This window comes from Grus americana, chromosome 19 (assembly GCF_028858705.1).
Source record: "Grus americana isolate bGruAme1 chromosome 19, bGruAme1.mat, whole genome shotgun sequence".
NCBI classification, from domain to species: Eukaryota; Metazoa; Chordata; class Aves; order Gruiformes; family Gruidae; genus Grus; species Grus americana.
Genome location: NC_072870.1, coordinates 6213938 through 6239193, shown reverse-complemented (window position 1 = coordinate 6239193; position 25256 = coordinate 6213938). Strand labels below are relative to the sequence as shown.

At 50.6% G+C, this 25256-nt stretch overlaps 2 protein-coding genes and 1 long non-coding RNA gene across 3 annotated transcripts; 1 reads left to right on the top strand and 2 right to left on the bottom strand.

Annotated features, from left to right (window-relative positions):
• Positions 1 to 969: 969 nt before the first annotated feature.
• LOC129215024 (argininosuccinate lyase-like) lies at positions 970 to 10737 on the bottom strand. Its single transcript, XM_054847536.1, has 17 exons — positions 10641 to 10737; positions 10469 to 10531; positions 8224 to 8418; positions 7182 to 7265; positions 6798 to 6854; positions 6144 to 6241; positions 5421 to 5498; positions 5038 to 5115; positions 4562 to 4614; positions 4057 to 4119; positions 3748 to 3862; positions 3010 to 3094; positions 2774 to 2833; positions 2421 to 2504; positions 2070 to 2150; positions 1715 to 1821; positions 970 to 1214 (listed from the first exon to the last, which is right to left on the bottom strand). The coding sequence occupies exons 2-17, from the start codon at positions 10478 to 10480 to the stop codon at positions 1064 to 1066; spliced, it is 1401 nt and encodes a 466-aa protein (XP_054703511.1). The 5' UTR covers positions 10481 to 10531; positions 10641 to 10737; the 3' UTR covers positions 970 to 1063.
• Positions 6860 to 21071, top strand: LOC129215026 (uncharacterized). The gene is made up of 4 exons (XR_008579871.1): positions 6860 to 6960; positions 8913 to 9753; positions 10231 to 10546; positions 20935 to 21071. It is a non-coding gene; the product is annotated as an uncharacterized LOC129215026 (long non-coding RNA).
• On the bottom strand, positions 16072 to 24467 carry LOC129215023 (argininosuccinate lyase). Its single transcript, XM_054847535.1, has 17 exons — positions 24404 to 24467; positions 24232 to 24294; positions 22696 to 22890; positions 21772 to 21855; positions 21388 to 21444; positions 21034 to 21131; positions 20311 to 20388; positions 19928 to 20005; positions 19731 to 19783; positions 19300 to 19362; positions 18967 to 19081; positions 18229 to 18313; positions 17992 to 18051; positions 17639 to 17722; positions 17288 to 17368; positions 16808 to 16914; positions 16072 to 16307 (listed from the first exon to the last, which is right to left on the bottom strand). Exons 2-17 carry the CDS (start codon positions 24241 to 24243, stop codon positions 16157 to 16159), a joined length of 1401 nt encoding a protein of 466 aa, XP_054703510.1. The 5' UTR covers positions 24244 to 24294; positions 24404 to 24467; the 3' UTR covers positions 16072 to 16156.
• Positions 24468 to 25256: the final 789 nt, after the last annotated feature.

Sequence of the window (25256 nt, the reverse complement as noted above, 5' to 3'; positions counted from 1 at the left end):
CTAAAACCACCTTCTTTTTTTCAGTCAGCAGGGCCCCACGTTACTCAGCACCAATCCCTAAAATGCTGAACTGTGGAGGCTGGGAACAACCAAGAGTCTAGTTGGCTGAGACATGTGAAGGTACTGACCAGGAATGAGAAAACTGTGACAAAACTTATGTGAGGAAAGAAAAGAATCATGAGCTGGGGAAGAGGAGATAATCCTTTCTTCTGAGTCTCTTGGTGTTGGCTGTTGCTGTCAAATCTCCACCTGAATTAAGTGTACATAATTGTTTTCTCTGCCACAGCTAATTAGCTGGAAAGCAAGACAAATTTGCTAAACCAGAGAAACATGGCAGTAAACAGCCAAGGACTCAGGAACTTCTGGCACTTAATTCCTTGAGTAAGGCTTTCTCTGCTCTTTGTTCTGATGTTACTTCTGTAAGGACAGAAGGGAAGATGGTAAGTGATTTTTTTTTAAGAGGCAAGAGCAATGCAATGCCAAGGATGTGTTTTTTAAAGCTTTGAGGTAAATTTCTCACACAGAGGAAGGAGATGGACCTGGGATCATGCAACCCTGTGATTTAGTGTAAACCAGAGCAAAGGTAGTTTTGTGATGGGCTGACGTGACCTGGGGGTTGACCTGCTGGCCAAGACCTGCCTAAGGATATGCAATTTCCAGTGCTGGGAGGTGGTAAGATTTTTTTCCTGCCAGAAGGCCAGCAGGGAAAAAATAATCCTAGGAGGAAGATAGTGATAGCGGGAGCTGTGGTGTTGCAGATGTTGTACCAAGTGTCTCCCTTAGTGGACACACACAAGCCTCCCTCAACACGTGCACTGCTGCTTTCTACTACCACCCCCGAGAGCTTGAACACCCCATAACCCAGCTCCTCTGTGAGGCTCCCACACCAGTGAACATTTCCCAAGCCTCACAAGGGCTGAGGAAGACCACCTCAAGCTTGCCCCTAAGAAGAAAGACGCAAGACAGGAGTTTCAGTGAACTACATACACCCCAGTGTTTATTAACTCCAGATTAGTGTGATAGATAGGCACAACGCTGCATCCACGGGATATCTCCCCACACTCTAAGCTTGCTCCTTCAGCTTCTTCAGCAGCTCCCTCAGCTGCTCGATCTGGGCAGTCACGCTGCTCTTGGCAGTACCACCCATGGCCGTGTACTGCTCCACGCTGTTGATGACGTTGAAGACCTGGGAGACATCGCTGCCAAACAGGGGGCTGGGGAGGCAAAGAGAAGAGGTGTCAGTGGAGAGCGCTGGGTGCTGCTGGCTGCTTTTCCTTGCTCACCGCCTGCAGAGACGGGGAGGGAGTGGAGATGGAGCCTTTTTCCAAGGGGAAAGGCCTCCTGCAGCCCTGCTTCTGCACTTCTGGTGCCTGACAGTAGCTGCTTGGGGCGGACCAAAGAGTCGGCTCCAAGGGGAGACCAAGGACCCAAACTCTTCTGGAGGGCTGGTGCCTCCAGGTCAGGGCATGAGTTTCTTCCAGTCCCTCCCAAAAGCTGCTGCCCGTGCCCTGTGGGAGCTGAATGCAGTGATGTTGTCCCCTTTAGTGCTTTCAGGCCCCTCAGTTGCAGCATTGATGTCAGTCAGGCCAGGAGGATTTTGGGGTGCTGTCTGGCCCAGGCGTTTTGGGGAAGAGCACTGTGAGGAGGCCCATATGAGGGGAGGCCGCTACCTGCCTGTTGGGGGGAGTCATGGCAAACTAACAGTGATACCGACCTGATGCTCTTCAGGTCATCCAGGCTGAGATTATTGATGGTCATGCCTTTGGACTCGGCAAGGTGGACGGCCTTCCCAGAGGCAGCGTGAGCTTGTCTGAATGGCATCTGCAGTGAGAAGCAGAGGCCACAGTCAGTGACCAGGCAACTGGGGTGCAGCCTCAAAAGGAAAAATGGATGTGCTCTCTTTTTTGGTTGGCTTCTTTTCACTTAAGGTAATGCCATGTGAATCCAGGTTTGTTGACCCAGACTGATCATCACCTGGGGACAGAACAGAAGGCCTCATCTCAGGCCCTCGCTGAGCAGTATTCTGTGTCCAGAGAAATCACTGCTCCAACTCTCCCTAAGATACTTACTCCTTTACGAACCAAGTAGAGAGCCAGATCAGTAGACAGCATCTCAGGGCTCAGCGCCTTCTCCATGTTCTCCTTGTTGATCTGCAGAAGGAGGGTCAGAGGGAGACATTATCATCAGCTCCTGCTTGAGGACGCGTTAGTGGTCACAGCGAGGGGACTTCATCTAGGAGGGATCTGGCTCTAAAAGGACCCTCTGACACCCTGAGCAGCTGACAGTGGGGGACATAATGAGCAGTATGGGTGAGCTGCTGAAGAGCTTTCATCATAGGACTTGTCCAGAGCTCTTTTACCTCGGTTGCTCACAGAATGCGCACCCCAACCACGTTCAAGAGTGAGAGGCTGAAGCCTTACCTGGAGGGTAGAAATCACTCCAGTGGCAACCTGGAGCACAGCATTCAGGGTGTCCACAACATCAAAGACGGCCTCCTTGTCCTCCTGCGTTAGAACAGGGATGGAAATTGCTGTAAGTCAACCTGGTGCAGCCCAAGAGCCCCAGCAGCCCAGCCAGCAGAGCAGGCCCGTCATCCCCAGAGCTCCTGCTACGGCTGGGGTGTCAACTGCAGCGTGCCGTGCCTCAGCCCCTTTCTCGGCATGCCACACACAAGCGGAGTCTGTGCGGGGAAATGTAGTGGCAAGACTGCTCATGAGCAGAAGACGGCTGTGTCTGCTCAGGGAGATGGTGTGACAACTAACATCTGTTTTACCTGCAGATCCTTGTTGTAGGTGCTTGGAAGTCCTTTGAGAACCATGAGAATAGCAGCCAACTGCAGAGAGAAGTAGGTGAGGCAGTTAGTTCTGGGAAGAGAAGCACATTGCCCCAGCAGAGGTGAAGAGCCAAGACTGGGCACATTTCTCTCCACAGAGGCAAGGAGAAGGAACGTTCTTCAGCCCCGGTATGAGCAGTTTCCCCCCCCCCCACTTCTTTCTTTAGCAGGCTCACCCGTCCAAACACTCGTCCAGCTTTGCTGCGGATCAGTTCCAGACTATCGGGGTTCTTCTTCTGAGGCATCAGGCTGCTGCCAGTGCTGAAAGAAAGGGGGTTGGAATGTAATGGCGAGCCAGACCCCAGTCCCTACAGACACAGGTTGTGCGGCGTAGTGGCCCAGGCCTCCCAAAGCGATACGTAGGTCCCCTTTCCCCGGGCAGCTGTTCAGGGTGTAGGGAAGCAGTGAACTGAGTGTGCCAAGTTGGTTATGTTTCCCACAGCAAAGCCTTTGTTTTTGCAGTCTTGTCTGGAGGTACCATGCAGTCCCACCTCTCGGGAGGGAAGCAAAAAGGAGGCTTCCACCCCAGAGGTGGTATCAGCAGCGCAGCCTAAGTGCTGCTGTGACCTGAGAGAGGGAGGGCTGTGGTTGTGCTGCTCGGAGGGACAGGAAATCTGTTAGGATGGCAAGCCCGGCCAGTGAAGGAAGGGCTTTGGCAGGCATTCCCAGCAGAGGAGGAAGTTCTGTCTGCCAGCAGTTGCTGGGGAGGAGTGTCTGCTGAATGCAGACTTGGTTGAGTTAGCAGAATCAGAAAAAAAGCAATCGTTACTGAGCAATATTCGCCCTGAGGCTGCCTTTCTGCCAGCCTTTTAATGCTGCGTCAGCCTTGTGCAGGCCCCAAACACTGTCTCATTCTCTCAGGATGGGACAGCTGAGGAGAGTCTGAGAGAAGGTCTCTCTGCCCAGTGACTTACCTATAAGCATCAGAGAGGGTGAGAAATCCAAACTCGCTGGTGCTGTAGATGATGAGATCTTCAGCCATCTTGCTAAGGTGGATCATCAGCAGGGTGGCAACAGAGAGGAATTCCACTGCAGAGAAGGCAGGAAATCAGGAGGTGAAAAATGTGACTGTTTGCTTGAAAACCTAGGGAGCCCTGACTGCAGTTTTGGAGTTACTTCCTAGTGAGGGGTTTTATTCCCCTTGTTAAAGGAGGTCAACTGGAAATGTCTCAGAAGCCTGCTTCTAAAATATTGGTGGGAAGAAGTGGTCAGGTTGTGCTTACCCACAAAGTCTCTCTCACTAACGGCATCCATGCTGTTCAGGCTGATGGAAGCAAAGTCCAGCTCTGTAAGGAATGTGATGGACAGGGGAGGTCAGGCTTGGCATGACTGGAGCTTGAATTCATCAGGTTGCTCCAGCATGCAGGTGACTGTGACCCCTTGAGTAGTCCCAGGAACACAAAATGTGCTTAGTGGGGTCTTTGTTACTACCCCCCAGGCAGCCAGTGTGCAGCAGAGGTGGTTCTATTTATGCTCCCACCTTACAGGCACCTGCTTTCTCACTGCAGTAAAAAGCCTTGTGGCTTACTGAGTCACTGGGAGCTGCCTCCCACCTCTGTCACTGAGCATCAGATCATACTTTTTTTTTTCTTTAATTTACTACCCTCCATCCCCATGTTAAGGTGCTGCAACACATCCAAAATAACATCAGGACAATGTATCAATGCTTCCCTCCCTCCTAGATATTACAAATAGTCCTGTGCCATGCAGTCATAGGGAGACATTTACCACTACGCAGAAGCTCTCTATCAATTTCCAGTGGGTTGCCAGCCAGAGCACCGCTGCCGGGGAAGAAAGAAACAGAAGTCATGCAAGATATCCTGCACACTCCAACCAAAACTGAATTCTAGCAGGCAGTGATGAAATCTCTCAAGATTTCCCTCCCCCAGTTCATTTTGGTGTCACGGTGTGGCCTGAGGCTCAGCAAACTCTCAACTCTGGAGTAAACCAGAAGTTCTCTTCCAAAGTGGAAGGTTTGCTTGATGAAAGCCTTGTAGTTCTTAATTTTAAGAAGAGAGAAGAATAATATCTCTGTGGTAAGAGTCTTTGGAACAGTCTTCTCGTTGGTGAGAGAAGCAGGGCTTGCACCCTGGAGGTCTGCAGTGCATGTGGTATATAAATCCCAGTGGTTCACGGGATGTAAAGATCTGCCTCTTAGCCATTTTGCAGAGCAAAGAGAGGATTATACAGGAAGTAAAATTTACCTTCCCAAAGGCAAGACATTGATCCTCCTCTTCACCTCTCCCAGGCGCTCAGAATCACGGGTCAGAGCAACAGCATGGCTAGGAAAGGACATGAGAGGTGAAACACCTGAAGTCAGAAAATGTCACACGACCCAAGAGGTAAGAGTGGCCAGAGGACAGAGCGTACAGGGTGCCAGCCTCCACCAGCCACTCAGCGCTTGGGTCCCCAGTTGGTGAGACCCACACAGGAACACAGGGAGCTCCTGTTCCCATTAGCAGGGTCACTTCTGGTTTGTCCCCACCCCCAGCTGCCCCATCAGAGGATAATGCCCTTCTGGGCTCCAGCTGAGCAGGGCCCCAAGGGTGGAGAAGGCTTCCTTCAGCCAAGTGGGACAGGTGGTTACCTGAGCAAGAACTGGCTCCATCTGATGGGCTGAGCTTTCTGCAGGTGAGTGTAGCCAGGCAAGATAACATCAATTTCTCTGCATGTGAAAGGTCAGAAAGAGCTGTCAGGACAGAGGGCAGCAGCAGGTACACCCCAGGGGTTTCTAGCAAGGTCACAAAGAGAACTTCTTTAGCCTTTGTTGTGCTGAAGCTGCTCTGTCTCTTGCTCTCCCTTTCACCTTTCAACCTAAGCACACGGGGTTTAGATCTCTCAATCTTCCAGTGTGGTGTGTCTGCCCTAGGCCCCCCCTGGACAATGGCCTGGTACAGTAATCCCTCTGTGGCAGGCCAAGGTTCCCCAGTCCACCACCGGTTTGGAGTGTGGTGTGTGAGGAGGAGAGTTAGACAGGGAGTGCACACAGCTGAACTTTTCTCATAGGTCGCAACTTGAGACACGTTCAAGCTCCCCGCTCCTTCAGATGGATTGGATGCCTTCTCAAGCCTTGTGTGGACCTCCCACCTCAATTTCTTTGCCAGGACACACTGGGGGAAGAGGATGGTGTCTGTGACATGAGCCGCGAAGAGAGAGGGTGTGTTGTCTTTCCCTGTGCTATCACAATCTGCCTGTCTAACTTCCTCCACAGAAGACTCTGCTGCCACCCTGACTGGTGTCAGCCAAAGAGCAAGCCTGGAAGCCTCCTGCCCCAGCAAGGCCAAGGCCCTGGATATGGAAAAGGACTTACATGGCAGCGCGTTCCACCAGGGTCTTAATGAGCTGCAGGAGGTGAGTGGAGATGACAGAGAGGGAATTCTTCATGAACAGCTTCAAGTCAGTCACAACCTGCATGAGATCAGCCACAGTCAGCAAAGCAGGATATGAAATATTTAGTGACCAAATATTGTTCAGCAGAAAGCCTTGGCAGAGTTATCCTGTCCTTGTTCTGTGTGATGGGAAATAACATCTTCCTCTTACCAGATGCATCCCTCGTCACTCATTTGTGAAAGCTGCTCTATCTTGCTTTCCATGACAGAACCAAAGCCCAATCTTTTCAGTGGCTTTCTCAGGTATTGTCAACTTTGGATCAGAAAATTCCCAACCAACACTAGTCAGTCATCATTAGAAATACTGATCCTGAAAGATGCACGTCACCCAGCCAGTAAAGTCATGGTTTCTGTAGGCTTTCAAAGGGATGTCAGTGGAAGTTTGTGTCCATTTAGCACCAGGATGCAATCCTGCAGAGCCCATTCCCCTGTGCAGATGACTCACTAGTTTAGAGCCCTAGGGAGTATATGCTGGAGTGTCAGGGCATGTGGAAGATGGCATAAAGAAATTTGATTAAGGAACTGACGTGGGGGAGGAATACAGAAAGAGGAAAACCAACCAGTAATGTAAATACCTGATCATTTCTGCTTCTTCCAGTGTGCAGCTTTCCAGCTACGTCTCCAGTCAGCTCCTGAGGACAAGAGGAGCATTTCTATCAGTGCCTTTGTATTCCAAGGAGGAGACTCCGCATGAGCAGACCCGCTCCCTGCCTGGAAGGGACTCAGCGCTAGGATCCTGTGAGTAGCCATGGGATTCCTTCTGGGGAAGGGCAAGTTTGGGTTCTATGCTTGTGCACTGCCCCTTCCACAAAAGGGGTCGTGGGGACACTTGATTGTGCACCCGGGGTTTCAGTGCCACAAGGCCCAGAGGAATTTCACAGAGGGACAGGGGCACATGCACTTCACGTCAGGCAGATCTAGCAACAGGGAATGGGAGCAAGAGGTTAGAGGAGCCAAACCTTTAGTCTGCGTTCATTGGCAGTATGGATATCCTCATCGGTTTGGGTCACAACAAAGACTCCTTTAGACCATTCCTCTGAGATCTACAAACATCAGCAGAAACACCAGTCAGCCACTACTGATACCTGCTGTGCATGGGGGCTGTAAGTGTCCCCAGCAAATACCAACTTCTGCCACCCCAATGGAAACCAAAGTGTTAAGTCTCACACAAGCAATGGCCTTCCTGTTCTTTCAGGCCAAGGCTGCTGCTTGCTATATCCTGATATTCTATACTGCGCTTGGTGGGATTCACCTTTCTACCCGCGATGATCCTGCAGTGTTATGGCTACAGGAGGATTTAAGCTTTGGAGCAAAAAAGTGAGCTGGAACGTCAGTGATTGCGTTAGTATTGTCCACGAAGATTTCCCTATGCAAACATTGTATAGACTCACCATTGTCCATGGCGGGTGAGCAACAACAATGGCTATTTTAAAAAAGCGCTTAGCTGCGGACTTCTCTTCACCCCTATACAATGCTATGCATTGCCTCCTACTAACTCAGGCAGCCAGACTCAAAAGGATCCCAAGTGCCAGCAGAAAAAGAACATTCCTAATTCATCCTGAAACAATTCCTGGTGCATGTTCAGTCTGAAGAGGATGGGCGGGCAGGTCACCCTGAGCCACCTCCCTGAGGTCCCACGGCTGCCATCATGAGCATTGACAATGTGCTCATCAGGGCTTCAGGCTGTCACGGGGGGCTTGTCAGCTGGTTCACATCCTACTGCCGGGCTTTGGTGCCTTTAGCGGGATGCAATCTGAGCATCGATCCCCTGCCCAGGATGTCTCCAAGACTACCGAGTGCAATACACATGGGCCTGTCATGTCTGGGATTTAGGACAGCATTCCCTTTCAGGAAAGCACTTCAGCACATGGCTAGCTCTAAGGAACAGGACATGAGGACATTTAAATATATTTTTTTAGAAAAGCAACTCAGGGAGGCTACCACAGATGCTGTCAGGCATTCATTCCTGCATGTGTGATAGTTTGTGAAGGAAGTAAATACCTTTTCCAGGCCACTCAGGATCTTCTCCAGCTCAGTTTTAGATAGGATCCCAGCCTTCTCCAAGGCTTTGGCATAAGCCATGCTCCCCTGGATATCAACTTCAGACAGTCTCTGATCATAGGTAATGGAAGCATTGAGAATCTCCATGACTGGGTCTGTACTTCCACTGAATCTTCCTCCCCAGAGTTTATCCCCCTGAGAGAGAGGAAGAAGCAAATTAAAGAAGCCTAGTAACCTCAGTTCAGGTCCTACGTGCTATGTAACATCCAATGATCTGTTTATCCAGTATAGAGGCCATGCTCAGTTATGTCCTTTCACTGTGGTAGCACTGACCAGAAAGGTCCCTGGACATCAGGACCTTTGGCAAGTAGCTGTAGAAGTGGAGAACATGTCACTGTCACTAGCATTCAGCCCTTGAGCTCTGAGGTCTGGCTCAGGAATCCTCCAAGATACTTTACCTCTGCAGGACTCTGCAGGGAGTCCTTGAAATGACTATCAGGGCATATGCTGCAAGACCAGCATGGATTTCTCTTTTGAGGCAGCTGCAGGTCAACAGCCCTTTGATAGCCTTTTCAAGGTGTGGGGGGGGGGGGAAGTAAAGCAGTCAGTAAGGAATATAGTGAAAGCTAGTATCCTCTAAGTCCTTTTGTGCTCTTGAGCTAACAGAGAGATTTTTCTTTGATTGACAGAGAGCTGTGGGCCAGCACAAGCCACGTTATGAAGTGTTTGAAGTTACCATTTGAAGCATCTCCGGAATCCATGATGTGCTTTGCAAGCTTTGGCATAAAATTAGCCTAAAACTGGCTAAGGTGCAGACTGCAGAAAGGGAGGTTTGGGTACCTTTCAGCATCGGGAATGTTCGGAAAAAAAAATAATCAACAAACAGGTTTTAAAACACATAGAAAGAAAAGGTGTTTTTCCACCCAAACCAAGATTCATATAGTAACCTCACAAACTTGAATGTGTTATTTACATAACTACCTCACTGGGTGACCAAAGACAGGTACACAGTTCCAGCTATGCATCACAGCAGGGTGTACATAAGATTTTTTTTCCATCAGTGATTCAGCGACTGAATGGATTCACTAGCTAATAGCCAGGTATGTCACTTGATGAGAAGCTTTTTGCTTGTCCAGGTGAAGCCCTAACTGACAAACTTGCACTGAAATAGTTACTTTACTGGTGCAAAGACCTTACAACTTATGCAAGATTTCAAAAGCAACTCTCCAGTGCTAGCAGGCACATAAAAGAAATTAGAGGACATTTAAAGGAAGGGCCATTGCAGAGCAGATAATAATTACTAATCTTGATTTTTTAAACACCTCTGTCAAGTCTCCTCTCATGCTGTACACTCTAACTACCATGGACAGCAAGAACCTGGTGGGACAGTTGCAAGCTAATCTGTGCCAGGGGAGACAAAGCACTGTTGAGTAACCTTAGAAACTTTTTCCCTAGTGACTGTCTCCACATCACTGCTGATCCCTGCTGAAACAACATACCTGAGAGGACAGCAGGAAAGACCCTATAGAGGTAAGAGTGTAGGCACATGGTTTTTTGATATCTTTAAGGCAGCTTTGTCAGAAAACTGGGGAAAGGCAGAGGGGGGAATCAGAACTGAAAAAGTGTTAGAGGTCCTTAGTGTGCATCTGGTGTCCACAGGAGCATGGCACAGGGGGTGCTAAATTAAAGGCCAGTACCAGAGGCTCAGCACTTGAATGGGGAAGAGGTATATCTAGGCATCTAGGTATATCTTCAGTATTACGGGTTTCCACCAAAGACAGACATTGTTCAGCAGAAACATTGCAACAGATATATTTGCAATCAGGAAATCAAACCTGAGAGATTAACTTTAGCTAGCTACAGGACTCTGATTAGAGAAGGGGTTCGTACGGTCTGACAGCTGATGGGCACTTGTGTGTAACCCAGAGCAGAGGAAGCCAGAGTTGTAGTAGCCATTTGGAAGGCAGAAAGCGTGACTCAGATGGCTCGTCACGTCTCGCCTACCAGGCACAGAAACTGAAAATGCAGCTTTTGTACAGAGAAGTGTTTACACAAGGTGCTGCTTATAAAAAAGTCGTCAGGAATGAACTGCATCGGTTATTAGTCCATCCCAGGAAGAGGGAAGAACCTGAAGACAATGGGAGGCTGCTTGGCTGGGGACTTCTTACATTTTAACTCAGTTGAGCTCAATGTCTGCCAGAGCACCCCAAGACCACCCCGCCGGAGAAGCAAAGTTCACCCTCACCTCGGCTGCCATTTCGGATGACGTTTTGCTCGTTTGCGCAGCGATCCCGGCAACTGGTGCAACCTGTGGAACAGCGAGGTGAGGCTCAGCTCTGCCGCCGGTCCCGCTCCCGGTGCCGGCCCGGTTGCAGGACGGGGTCCCCGGTCCCCGCTGCCCGCCCGGCCCCGCTCACCTGCTCCGTAGCGCAGCGCCGGCTGGTCACTCGCTGCTCCCCGGCCCCGCCGCCCCGCTTTTACACACCTCGGTGCGGGGCTGGCGGCTCGTCCCGCCCCGGCGGGGCGGGGTGTCCCTGGGGCCGGCCCTGCTCCGGTCCCCCCTCCCCTCGTACCACCCCGCAGCACAGGGCTGTTTCTGCTTTGCTGAGGGAGTGCGCTACAGCGGCATGGTTTTTTTCGCTGTGCACTGTCAGAGGCCTTTGAGGGAGTACAGGAAGTGCATCACAGTTTTTCTTGTCCCCTTTTGGGGTTTTCTGCCCTTTAACCAGCCCTGTTGTCACAGCACAGTAGGTAGGAAGGAAGGTAGGAAGGGACCTAGTCCAGTCGTCTTTCCTGTGTTCTTCTCTGTCCTACTATTCATCCGCTTTCTATGTTGAAGTCTAGGGCACAGTGGGATCGCGCGATTAAGGCGTGCTGCTTTCTGTAGCAGAGAGGACACAGGCAGAGTGACATGGCTAGCATCAGGCTGCCCCTGGCTACCCAGCCTGAATGAGCAAGTACCTTTTGTAGCTGGGTTTCCAACGTGCTGCCTTCAGTACCAGTCCAGAACAAGGCTCAAACTCTCTGTCTGGATTCATAGCCAGCTATTAATTCACTGCTTCTCAAAAATTTCCCCTTATTAGAATTATTTTTCTGAGATGATGTCCCTGTTCTCTTTCAAACTTTCAGCTTGCAGATGCACAGAGCATCTTGCTGTCTACCCTGAGAAAACTTCTCTGAACTGTTTTGTTACCAGGTTCATTCCTCTTCTGAAGTTCCTCATTTTTAATGCTTCTCTTGTCATGTTCATCTTTTATGAATGTCCTTATTCTGGACAGGAGGTTTGCTGAGGATTTGGAAAAATAGTAAACACTAGATTTACATCCAGAATGAACCATATACAGGGAGAGGTTTTACGTCGTTGTGTTTGTGATATGGGCTTGAGATTGGCAATGTCGAATATGCACAACCCATTCAAAGATTGGTCTGGTCTCCCTCAGAGACCAGTTGTGACCCACAGGGCTAGAAAATGAAAGATGGGATCTCCGTGCCCTCTATCTACTTTGCTATTTGCGTTTTTATGTCATTAACCCTATGTATGTGTGATACATGACAGCTTTGATTTCTAAATATTAGCTGTATTTAAACAGTTACATGGTTAAATACACCAGTGAAAGCTCCAGTTTCTGTTCCATTAGTTCCAGGCCTCTTTGTAATTTTTTCTACTTATCTGTATGTGCATCTGTCTGTAAGGTGAGAAATACAAATGGTTGAAGAATCACAATGAAGTTGGTTTGCGTTGCCCCTGGCAAAGAGGAGTCCAGTCTAGAGGGACATGTTTTGCTATTGCTGTCTCAAATTCATCCATGGTGCCTGCAGGGGACGTTGCAGACATGTGGTGCATCTGTTCTCACAACTCTCTTGTGGTGGCAGAGAAATGTTATTAGCTCAGCTTCTTCAGTAGAGAGCTAGAGGACAAAAAGACCAGGCATAGCAATTTGCTTAGGAGACAAAATATTCCACAGGATTTTTCCAGAGTGTAAAAGCGAGTTAAAGATCTTTTCCTTGGGGGGACCCAGAGAAGAGTTCACTACCTTTTGTAATGTTTCAAGAGCCCTTCTGTATGTTTGTTATCTGCTTGGATGTCAGATCAGTGTTACATAGCCATCTGCTGAGAGTTTCAGTAGTTCAGAGTTCAAGCTGAAGGAGGGTCGATTTAGATTATATGTTAGAAAGAAATTCTTTACTGTTAGAGTGGTGAGGTACTGGAACAGGTTGCCCAGAGAGGTTGTGGCTGCCCCATCCCTGGAAGTGTTTAAGACCAGGTTGGATGAGGCTTTGGGCAACGTGGTCTAATGGAGGGTGTCCCTGCCCGCAGCAGGGGGGGTTGGAACTAGATGATCTTTTGAGGTCCCTTCCAACCCAAACCATTCTATGATTCTATGATCAGCCTACATGAATTCTTGGCTTAAGTCCCTTCCTGTGGTCTGTAATGGAGCAGGGATTTAAGGCCAAGTCCAGAGTAGTGTCCAAGCCACTGATCCTTCTTTCTATACAGATCTTCCTGGGATAAGGCACAGGGCTTTAAAAACTCAAATCACAATGAGTCATAGCAGGGTGTTGGTGAAAGTCTGCAGATACTGTGGACCGCACACTCCTGTAATGTCCATGGAGCTTCAGAGGCCTCCACAGGTCCCTCCCAATCTAAATTATTTCATAATTTTAAGAAAAGGATGGATGGGTGGAAAGTACCAGTGAGTATGAACTCATTTCAGTAGGAGACAGAGATGTGATAATTTGCTAAGACCTCCTTTTTCCTTTCAGTTTGGCAGGGCCCTGTGTCACTCAGCACTGGTCACAAGGAACAATGTCAGACATTTGCTGCTGTGAGCGAGAGAAAATCTATTCAGCTCAGGCCTCTGAAGGTACTGAGCAGGAGCTAGAAGGTACAAATAGGGAAAAAGAGGGGAGTGGCACAGATCAAGAAAGCTTATGAGAGGAAAAAGAACTGTGAGGTGGCGATGAGAGATCCCTTCTGACTCTGTAGGTGTTGGGTATTGGTGTCACCTCTCCCTTTCTTGCTCCTTTCTCCTATCAACTAAGTGTGCACAAGTGATTTCCTGGCCACAGCTAACCTGTCTGGAGAGTGAGACACAAGTGCCAAAACAGAAACACAGCAGGAAGTAACAGAGCAAACACAAAGAAGGTTTATGGAGTGGCGATTGAAATGTGCTGTTCTTCAAATGCCAGGAGAATAGATGAGGTTTAGGGCCAGAATAATGGGAGACTGAGGCTGGGGAAAAGTGTTGAAGAAAGGGAATTTTTCTCTTGCTGGTTCTCCTCCCATGTGTTTAAAACACAAATGCTACAAAGGTAGGATGAAAGCACTTTGTGTCTCCTGGGGTACTTTGTTAATGGCAGGAGATTTAGCTCGTGGCAGCTCATACTGTCTGTACTGCAGCCCTTAACCTAAACATGGTGAGGCAATGCTTGCGTTACTGCCATTACCTATGTGCGTTACGGAGTCTTGCAGTACTGTGTCAATAATGTGTTGCTGCATCAGCATGGAGGGCAGAGTGCTGAGCAAAACGCCAGATTTCACATGCTGTGACAGAAAAAGAATTGTCCCTGACAAAACTAGCACTACTGTGCTGTGGGTGCCAGGTTCAACCTGGTTTAGTGTTTAATGAAAATTGCCACACCTTCCCTGTAGACAACTATTCTTTCTCTACTTTTAGAATCAAGTAGCGGGCACATTCCATTCAGAAATCAGTGCAGAATTATAGTGGGGAATAATGTTTGAAGTGTTCATTTATTGGCTGGATGGTCACACTCAAAGAGTTGTGATCAACGCCTCAATGTCCAAGTGAAGAACGGTGACGAGTGGTGTTCCTCAGAGGTCGGTACTGGGACCAGCACTGTTCAACATCTTTGTCGGCGACATGGACAGTGGGATCGAGTGCACCCTCAGCAAGTTTGCAGGCGACACCAAGCTGTATTGTGTGGTCGACACGCTGGAGGGAAGGGATGCCATCCAGAGGGACCTTGACAGGCTGGAGAGGTGGGCCCGTGCGAACTGCATGAAGTTCAACAAGGCCAAGTGCAAGGTCCTGCACGTGGGTCGGCACAATCCCAAGCACAACTATAGGCTGGGCGAGGAATGGATTGAAAGCAGCCCCAAGGAGAAGGACTTGGGGGTGTTGATTGATGAGAAGCTCAACATGAGCCGGCAGTGTGCGCTTGCAGCCCAGAAAGCCAGCTGTGTCCTGGGCTGCATCAAAAGAGGTGTGACCAGCAGGTCGAGGGAGGGGATCCTGCCCCTCTACTCCGCTCTTGTGAGACCCCACCTGGAGTACTGCGTCCAGCTCTGGGGGCCCCAGTACAGGAGAGACATTGAGCTGTTGGAGCAAGTCCAGAGGAGGCCATGAAGCTGATCGGAGGGCTGGAGCACCTCTCCTATGAGGACAGGCTGAGAGAGTTGGGATTGTTCAGCCTGGAGAAAAGGCGGCTCCGGGGAGATCTAATTGCGGCTTACCAGTACCTGAAGGGGCCTACAGGAAAGATGGTGAGGGACTGTTTGTCAGGGAGTGGAGTGACAGGACAAGGGGTAATGGGTTTAAGCTGAAGGAGGGTCGATTTAGATGAGATGTTAGAAAGAAATTCTTTACTGTTGGAGTGGTGAGGCACTGGAACAGGTTGCCCAGAGAGGTTGTGGAGGCCCCATCCCTGGAAGTGTTTAAGACCAGGTTGGATGAGGCTTTGGGCAACGTGGTCTAGTGGAGGGTGTCCCTGCCCACAGCAGGGGGGTTGGAACTAGATGATCTTTTGAGGTCCCTTCCAACCCTAACCATTCTATGATTCTGTGATTCTAAATGTTTTTACCCTATGAAAGATACAAGGTTACTGCATTCTCATTCCCCAAATAAGGCTTTTCCTGGTCTTTGTTCTGGTTAGGTTTTTGTAAGGACAGAAGGAAGACAGTATAAGTTTTGTAAGAGGCAGCCAGCCATGCCAGTCTCGTTTCAAGCATTCTGCTCCAGCTAGCTTGGCCTGTGTCACACAGAGGAAAAAGCTTGACCTGGGACCGTGCAACCTCTGTGCTTTGGAGGAATCCAAAGCCAAAGGTGGTTTTCTGATGGGCTGGAATCAGCCCTGTGGGTTGACCTACTGGCCAAGTCTTGCCTAAGACTATGCAAGTTTTGGTACCAGGTGGTGAGGAGACTTCTTATTATGGCCTCATAATCCCCTTGCCAGAAGGCAGGCAGGCAAGTGTACTGCTATGAGGAGGACAGTGGTAGCTGGAGATGTGCAATGTGTTGCTGATGCACTACCAGGTGCACAATCTAAACCTCCCTGGCACAACTTGAGGCCATTTCCTCTTGTCCTGTCACTTGTTACTTGGGAGAAGAAACCAACACCCACTTGGCTACAACCTCCTTTCAGGTAGTTGTAGAGAGCGATAAGGTCTCCCCTCAGCCACCTTTTCTCCAGGCTAAACAACCCCAGTTCCCTCAGCCACTTCTCATAAGACCTGTTCTCTAGACCCTTCACCAGCTTTGGTGCTGTTCTTTAGAAGTGCTCCAGCACCTCAATGTCTTTCCTGTAGTGAGGGGCTCACAACTGAACACAGTATCGAAGGTGCAGCCTCACTGGTGCTAAGTGCAAAGGAATGATCACTGCCCTAGTCCACCACTCTCCTCTCCAAGAGACACATATTCAGGTCTCTTCTTGTAGACAGACATTCCTGCTGCTCTTTACCTACCACCCCCAAGAGCTTGAACACCCCATAACCCAGCTCCTCTGCGAGGCTCCCACACCAGTGAACGTTTCCCAAGCCTCACAAGGGCTGAGGAAGACCACCTCAAGCTTGCCCCTAAGAAGAAAGACGCAAGACAGGAGTTTCAGTGAACTACATACACCCCAGTGTTTATTAACTCCAGATTAGTGTGATAGATAGGCACAACGCTGCATCCACGGGATATCTCCCCACACTCTAAGCTTGCTCCTTCAGCTTCTTCAGCAGCTCCCTCAGCTGCTCGATCTGGGCAGTCACGCTGCTCTTGGCAGTACCGCCCATGGCCGTGTACTGCTCCACGCTGTTGACGACGTTGAAGACCTGGGAGACATCGCTGCCAAACAGGGGGCTGGGGAGGCAAAGAGAAGAGGTGTCAGTGGAGAGCGCTGGGTGCTGCTGGCTGCTTTTCCTTGCTCACCGCCTGCAGAGACGGGGAGGGAGTGGAGATGGAGCCTTTTTCCAAGGGGAAAGGCCTCCTGCAGCCCTGCTTCTGCACTTCTGGTGCCTGACAGTAGCTGCTTGGGGCGGACCAAAGAGTCGGCTCCAAGGGGAGACCAAGGACCCAAACTCTTCTGGAGGGCTGGTGCCTCCAGGTCAGGGCATGAGTTTCTTCCAGTCCCTCCCAAAAGCTGCTGCCCGTGCCCTGTGGGAGCTGAATGCAGTGATGTTGTCCCCTTTAGTGCTTTCAGGCCCCTCAGTTGCAGCATTGATGTCAGTCAGGCCAGGAGGATTTTGGGGTGCTGTCTGGCCCAGGCGTTTTGGGGAAGAGCACTGTGAGGAGGCCCATATGAGGGGAGGCCGCTACCTGCCTGTTGGGGGGAGTCATGGCAAACTAACAGTGATACCGACCTGATGCTCTTCAGGTCATCCAGGCTGAGATTATTGATGGTCATGCCTTTGGACTCGGCAAGGTGGACGGCCTTCCCAGAGGCAGCGTGAGCTTGTCTGAATGGCATCTGCAGTGAGAAGCAGAGGCCACAGTCAGTGACCAGGCAACTGGGGTGCAGCCTCAAAGGGAAAAATGGATGTGCTCTCTTTTTTGGTTGGCTTCTTTTCACTTAGGGCAATGTAATCTAAATCCGGGTTTTCTGGGTGTGAAGAGGGGAGGCTTTAGGAGGTAAAACTCCACCTGTAAATTACTATCAAGTCCACCCGGCCGCAGTTCCACTACTTGGGATACATGTAAAGAATGGGTTTCCAGCTTTCGTGTTTGTTGGCCCAGACTGATCATCACCTGGGGACAGAACAGAAGGCCTCATCTCAGGCCCTCGCTGAGCAGTATTCTGTGTCCAGAGAAATCACTGCTCCAACTCTCCCTAAGATACTTACTCCTTTATGAACCAAGTAGAGAGCCAGGTCAGATGACAGGATCTCAGGGCTCAGCGCCTTCTCCATGTTCTCCTTGTTGATCTGCAGAAGGAGGGTCAGAGGGAGACATTATCATCAGCTCCTGCTTGAGGACGCGTTAGTGGTCACAGCGAGGGGACTTCATCTAGGAGGGATCTGGCTCTAAAAGGACCCTCTGACACCCTGAGCAGCTGACAGTGGGGGACATAATGAGCAGTATGGGTGAGCTGCTGAAGAGCTTTCATCATAGGACCTGTCCAGAGCTCTTTTACCTCGGTTGCTCACAGAATGCGCATCCCAACCACGTTCAAGAGTGAGAGGCTGAAGCCTTACCTGGAGGGTAGAAATCACTCCAGTGGCAACCTGGAGCACAGCATTCAGGGTGTCCACAACATCAAAGACGGCCTCCTTGTCCTCCTGCGTTAGAACAGGGATGGAAATTGCTGTAAGTCAACCTGGTGCAGCCCAAGAGCCCCAGCAGCCCAGCCAGCAGAGCAGGCCCGTCATCCCCAGAGCTCCTGCTACGGCTGGGGTGTCAACTGCAGCGTGCCGTGCCTCAGCCCCTTTCTCGGCATGCCACACACAAGCGGAGTCTGTGCGGGGAAATGTAGTGGCAAGACTGCTCATGAGCAGAAGACGGCTGTGTCTGCTCAGGGAGATGGTGTGACAACTAACATCTGTTTTACCTGCAGATCCTTGTTGTAGGTGCTTGGAAGTCCTTTGAGAACCATGAGAATAGCAGCCAACTGCAGAGAGAAGTAGGTGAGGCAGTTAGTTCTGGGAAGAGAAGCACATTGCCCCAGCAGAGGTGAAGAGCCAAGACTGGGCACATTTCTCTCCACAGAGGCAAGGAGAAGGAACGTTCTTCAGCCCCGGTATGAGCAGTTTCCCCCCCCTCCCGCTTCTTTCTTTAGCGGGCTCACCCGTCCAAACACTCGTCCAGCTTTGCTGCGGATCAGTTCCAGACTATCGGGGTTCTTCTTCTGAGGCATCAGGCTGCTGCCAGTGCTGAAAGAAAGGGGGTTGGAATGTAACGGCGAGCCAGACCCCAGTCCCTACAGACACAGGTTGTGCGGCGTAGTGGCCCAGGCCTCCCAAAGCGACACGTAGGTCCCCTTTCCCCGGGCAGCTGTTCAGGGTGTAGGGAAGCAGTGAACTGAGTGTGCCAAGTTGGTTATGTTTCCCACAGCAAAGCCTTTGTTTTTGCAGTCTTGTCTGGAGGTACCATGCAGTCCCACCTCTCGGGAGGGAAGCAAAAAGGAGGCTTCCACCCCAGAGGTGGTATCAGCAGCGCAGCCTAAGTGCTGCTGTGACCTGAGAGAGGGAGGGCTGTGGTTGTGCTGCTCGGAGGGACAGGAAATCTGTTAGGATGGCAAGCCCGGCCAGTGAAGGAAGGGCTTTGGCAGGCATTCCCAGCAGAGGAGGAAGTTCTGTCTGCCAGCAGTTGCTGGGGAGGAGTGTCTGCTGAATGCAGACTTGGTTGAGTTAGCAGAATCAGAAAAAAAGCAATCGTTACTGAGCAATATTCGCCCTGAGGCTGCCTTTCTGCCAGCCTTTTAATGCTGCGTCAGCCTTGTGCAGGCCCCAAACACTGTCTCATTCTCTCAGGATGGGACAGCTGAGGAGAGTCTGAGAGAAGGTCTCTCTGCCCAGTGACTTACCTATAAGCATCAGAGAGGGTGAGAAATCCAAACTCGCTGGTGCTGTAGATGATGAGATCTTCAGCCATCTTGCTAAGGTGGATCATCAGCAGGGTGGCAACAGAGAGGAATTCCACTGCAGAGAAGGCAGGAAATCAGGAGGTGAAAAATGTGACTGTTTGCTTGAAAACCTAGGGAGCCCTGACTGGACGTTAAACACAAGCAAACAGATTTTCTGTACAATTACTTCCTAGTGAGGGGTTTTATTCCCCTTGTTAAAGGAGGTCAACTGGAAATGTCTCAGAAGCCTGCTTCTAAAATATTGGTGGGAAGAAGTGGTCAGGTTGTGCTTACCCACAAAGTCTCTCTCACTAACGGCATCCATGCTGTTCAGGCTGATGGAAGCAAAGTCCAGCTCTGTAAGGAATGTGATGGACAGGGGAGGTCAGGCTTGGCATGACTGGAGCTTGAATTCATCAGGTTGCTCCAGCATGCAGGTGACTGTGACCCCTTGAGTAGTCCCAGGAACACAAATATTCTTAAGTGTTATGCTGAGTGGGGATTTCGTTATTCCCCCCAGGCAGCCAGTCTGCAGCAGAGGTGGCTCTTCCTGCTCCGACCTCACAGGCATTGCCTGTCTCATTGCAGTAAAAAGCCTTATGAAAGAAAGGCTTTGGCTCCAGGACAGTGCATTATGGTGCCATTGGGAGCCATGTATCAATGCTTCCCTCCCTCCCAGATATTACAAATAGTCCTGTGCCATGCAGTCATAGGGAGACATTTACCACTACGCAGAAGCTCTCTATCAATTTCCAGTGGGTTGCCAGCCAGAGCACCGCTGCCGGGGAAGAAAGAAACAGAAGTCATGCAAGATATCCTGCACACTCCAACCAAAACTGAACTCTAGGAAGCAGGGAAGGCACCTCTGAAGACTTTGCAGAGCAAAGCAAGGCCCAGTGATTACATAAGCAGTAGACCTTACCTTCCCAAAGGCAAGACATTGATCCTCCTCTTCACCTCTCCCAGGCGCTCAGAATCACGGGTCAGAGCAACAGCATGGCTAGGAAAGGACATGAGAGGTGAAACACCTGAAGTCAGAAAATGTCACACGACCCAAGAGGTAAGAGTGGCCAGAGGACAGAGCGTACAGGGTGCCAGCCTCCACCAGCCACTCAGCGCTTGAGTCCCCAGTTGGTGAGACCCACACAGGAACACAGGGAGCTCCTGTTCCCATTAGCAGGGTCACTTCTGGTTTGTCCCCACCCCCAGCTGCCCCATCAGAGGATAATGCCCTTCTGGGCTCCAGCTGAGCAGGGCCCCAAGGGTGGAGAAGGCTTCCTTCAGCCAAGTGGGACAGGTGGTTACCTGAGCAAGAACTGGCTCCATCTGATGGGCTGAGCTTTCTGCAGGTGAGTGTAGCCAGGCAAGATAACATCAATTTCTCTGCATGTGAAAGGTCAGAAAGAGCTGTCAGGACAGAGGGCAGCAGCAGGTACACCCCAGGGGTTTCTAGCAAGGTCACAAAGAGAACTTCTTTAGCCTTTGTTGTGCTGAAGCTGCTCTGTCTCTTGCTCTCCCTTTCACCTTTCAACCTAAGCACACGGGGTTTAGATCTCTCAATCTTCCAGTGTGGTGTGTCTGCCCTAGGCCCCCCCTGGACAATGGCCTGGTACAGTAATCCCTCTGTGGCAGGCCAAGGTTCCCCAGTCCACCACCGGTTTGGAGTGTGGTGTGTGAGGAGGAGAGTTAGACAGGGAGTGCACACAGCTGAACTTTTCTCATAGGTCGCAACTTGAGACACGTTCAAGCTCCCCGCTCCTTCAGATGGATTGGATGCCTTCTCAAGCCTTGTGTGGACCTCCCACCTCAATTTCTTTGCCAGGACACACTGGGGGAAGAGGATGGTGTCTGTGACATGAGCCGCGAAGAGAGAGGGTGTGTTGTCTTTCCCTGTGCTATCACAATCTGCCTGTCTAACTTCCTCCACAGAAGACTCTGCTGCCACCCTGACTGGTGTCAGCCAAAGAGCAAGCCTGGAAGCCTCCTGCCCCAGCAAGGCCAAGGCCCTGGATATGGAAAAGGACTTACATGGCAGCGCGTTCCACCAGGGTCTTAATGAGCTGCAGGAGGTGAGTGGAGATGACAGAGAGGGAATTCTTCATGAACAGCTTCAAGTCAGTCACAACCTGCATGAGATCAGCCACAGTCAGCAAAGCAGGATATGACATACATGTGACTGGCCACTTTTACTGCAAAGTAAAACCCTCCTCATTCTGTGTGATGGGAAGGTGCATTGTCCTCTCATTATTTGGTCATTTTGATGTGGTAATGTCACTATATCTTGCTCTCCAGGAAGAGAGCCAAAGGCCGTTCTGGTCCAAGGTCTCCTGAAATGAATGTAAGGGAGGAGCACAAAGGGGAAAAAAGAGATTCTGTACATACCTGATCATTTCTGCTTCTTCCAGTGTGCAGCTTTCCAGCTACGTCTCCAATCAGCTCCTGAGGACAAGAGGAGCATTTCTATCAGTGCCTTTGTATTCCAAGGAGGAGACTCCGCATGAGCAGACCCGCTCCCTGCCTGGAAGGGACTCAGCGCTAGGATCCTGTGAGTAGCCATGGGATTCCTTCTGGGGAAGGGCAAGTTTGGGTTCTATGCTTGTGCACTGCCCCTTCCACAAAAGGGGTCGTGGGGACACTTGATTGTGCACCCGGGGTTTCAGTGCCACAAGGCCCAGAGGAATTTCACAGAGGGACAGGGGCACATGCACTTCACGTCAGGCAGATCTAGCAACAGGGAATGGGAGCAAGAGGTTAGAGGAGCCAAACCTTTAGTCTGCGTTCATTGGCAGTATGGATATCCTCATCGGTTTGGGTCACAACAAAGACTCCTTTAGACCATTCCTCTGAGATCTACAAACATCAGCAGAAACACCAGTCAGCCACTACTGATACCTGCTGTGCATGGGGGCTGTAAGTGTCCCCAGCAAATACCAACTTCTGCCACCCCAATGGAAACCAAAGTGTTAAGTCTCACACAAGCAATGGCCTTCCTGTTCTTTCAGGCCAAGGCTGGCTGCTTGCTATATCCTGATATTCTATACTGCGCTTGGTGGGATTCACCTTTCTACCCGCGATGATCCTGCAGTGTTATGGCTACAGGAGGATTTAAGCTTTGGAGCAAAAAAGTGAGCTGGAACGTCAGTGATTGCGTTAGTATTGTCCACGAAGATTTCCCTATGCAAACATTGTATAGACTCACCATTGTCCATGGCGGGTGAGCAACAACAATGGCTATTTTAAAAAAGCGCTTAGCTGCGGACTTCTCTTCACCCCTATACAATGCTATGCATTGCCTCCTACTAACTCAGGCAGCCAGACTCAAAAGGATCCCAAGTGCCAGCAGAAAAAGAACATTCCTAATTCATCCTGAAACAATTCCTGGTGCATGTTCAGTCTGAAGAGGATGGGCGGGCAGGTCACCCTGAGCCACCTCCCTGAGGTCCCACGGCTGCCATCATGAGCATTGACAATGTGCTCATCAGGGCTTCAGGCTGTCACGGGGGGCTTGTCAGCTGGTTCACATCCTACTGCCGGGCTTTGGTGCCTTTAGCGGGATGCAATCTGAGCATCGATCCCCTGCCCAGGATGTCTCCAAGAGTACTGAGGGTAACTCAGGCATGCTACTGCAGATGCTGTCAGAAAAGCACCCGTTTGTTCCAGCGCACATCATAGATGTAAAGAAATAAATACCTTTTCCAGGCCACTCAGGATCTTCTCCAGCTCAGTTTTAGATAGGATCCCAGCCTTCTCCAAGGCTTTGGCATAAGCCATGCTCCCCTGGATATCAACTTCGGACAGTCTCTGATCATAGGTAATGGAAGCGCTGAGCATCTCCATGACTGGGTCTGTACTTCCGACAAACCTTCCTCCCAACATTTTATCCCCCTGCAAGTAATGAAGTTGCACGTTCAAAAGACTTACTGATATATTCCCTAGAAATCAGTTAATGTCCATCCTACTCCATATCCAGTTAAAACTGAGGACATACTCAGGAATGAATTTTCAGTGCTGTACCATTTAGCAGAACTTGGCAAGTAGTTGTAGAGAGGGAGAGCATGTCACTGTTACTAGAATTTAGCCCTTGAGGTGTCAGGTCTGGCTCAGGAATCTTCTAAGATACTTTACTCCTGCAAGACTCTGGAGGGAGTATGTCCTGTCTTTGAAAACAAATATCAGGGCATATGGTCCCAGACCAGCATGGATCTCTCTCTTAAGGCCGCTGCTGATCACCGACCCTTTGAGTCTCTTGGCAGGGAAAAAAACAGAGTCAGGGATATAGTGAAAGCTAGTATCTACTGTTACTTGAAATAATAATTAAAAACCCCCACTCTTTTAGGGAGACTAGAAGAAAATATTTCGTTGACAAAGAGCTGTAGGCCAGCACAAGCTACTTCCTATAAAACACTCCTGTAACTATAAAGCATTTGAAGTTATCATTTTGAGCATCTCCAGAGTCCATGATGTGCTTGCAAGCTTTGATATAAAATTAGCATAAAACTGGTTAAGGTGCAAACTGCAGAGAAGTCTTGGTACCTTTCAGTATTACAAATGTTTGAGTAAAATGAAAAGGAAAGAAAAAAACCCACTCCCCCCAACTACCCCCAGAAGGGCTTTGAAGCAGCGTGGTGCCGGGCCAACCGCCGAGCTACCATGGACAGCGGGCGGCTGCTGGGGCCGGTGCCCGGTGTCCGGCGGGGCTGTGGCCGGTGACACGAGTGACCCTTTCCCCAGCGACTGTCTGAACCAGCGTGCCTGAGAGGAGAGCGGGAGAGAGCCTGCGGAGGTCAGGGTATAGGCACGGGGTGATGGAGATCTGGTTTTGAAGCAGGTTTGTCAGGAGGAGCAGCGGGGTTGGGAGATAATTGGAGTTGAAAAAGCGAAGTTTTGCAGCTCCTCGCTGGGAAACCAGTCCCTGGGGTGAGTGGCAGAGGGGATGGGGTGTGAAAGGCCAGTGCTGGGAGCCAGCGCTTGGATGGGGAAGAGGTATCTAGGTATATCTTCACTACCGTGGGTTTTCAGCAGGATCAGAGATGGGTTGTCAGAAATATTGCAGCAAATATGTTTGCTGTCCCCTTCTCCACTGAAAACCCAGGAAAACAAATCAAGTAGAGAGAAGCACCCAAACGAGCATGGCAGGTTGCAATGTTGGGGTTATCACGCAGTTGAGTTTGCGTTTGCCAGAGCACCCCAAGACCACCCCGCCGGAGAAGCAAAGTTCACCCTCACCTCGGCTGCCATTTCGGACGACGTTTTGCTCGTTTGTGCAGCGATCCCGGCAACTGGTGCAACCTGTGGAACAGCGAGGTGAGGCTCAGCTCTGCCGCCGGTCCCGCTCCCGGTGCCGGCCCGGTTGCAGGACGGGGTCCCCGGTCCCCGCTGCCCGCCTGGCCCCGCTCACCTGCTCCGTAGCGCAGCGCCGGCTGGTCACTCGCTGCTCCCCGGCCCCGCCGCCCCGCTTTTACACACCTCGGTGCGGGGCTGGCGGCTCGTCCCGCCCCGGTGGGGCGGGGTGTCCCTGGGGCCGGCCCTGCTCTGGTCCCCCCCCTCGGTCCCCTTCGCCCTTCCCACCCCTCTCCTGCCTCCGGCCCCTGCTCGCCCGGCGCATGATTAGCAAGTTTGGGAGAGAAGTTTCTTTGGAGTCAGGGTTGCTGCAAGGAGGAGGGTTGGGAGAGATGCTTGTTAGTGAAGTTATTGGTGTATCTTTAGGCAGAGCTTCTGCAGTGCCAGAGGTTCTTTTCTGTGGTTTCACCAACAGGTCAGCTCCTTTTCTGGGAATATCCTTGTACTGAAGGAGTCACATCACTCTGTGTACCCCTCTAATGAGTAGTTATTGATGTGAATGTACTTGGTATGATGGCTGGATCATTGCCACCCCAGCAAACACACAAGAATTAAATAGATGGGAGCTAGTTGCTCTCCTCCGTTTCTGTATGGATGAGACTTTCTACCCCACTTGTAAGGATGCTGCAGCTCCAGCTTTGTGGCCAGCTGCATGGGGCCACTCTTGCCAAGAGGCTCCTGTGAGCCTCAAACTGCAGCTGTAGGGTGTGAGGTTGTGCCCTGCAGCCTTGGCAAATAGCCATATCTTAAACTCATCAAACCCTAAATATCATGGATGTAAAGAACCGATCTAAAATACAGGGGAGCTTTGGGAGCAGCAACTCGCAAAGCTTCTCCTCAGCACCAATTTCTCATGAACTCCTCAGACACAGGGCACTTTTCTGCAGACACTCCACAGAAAGCCGAATGCT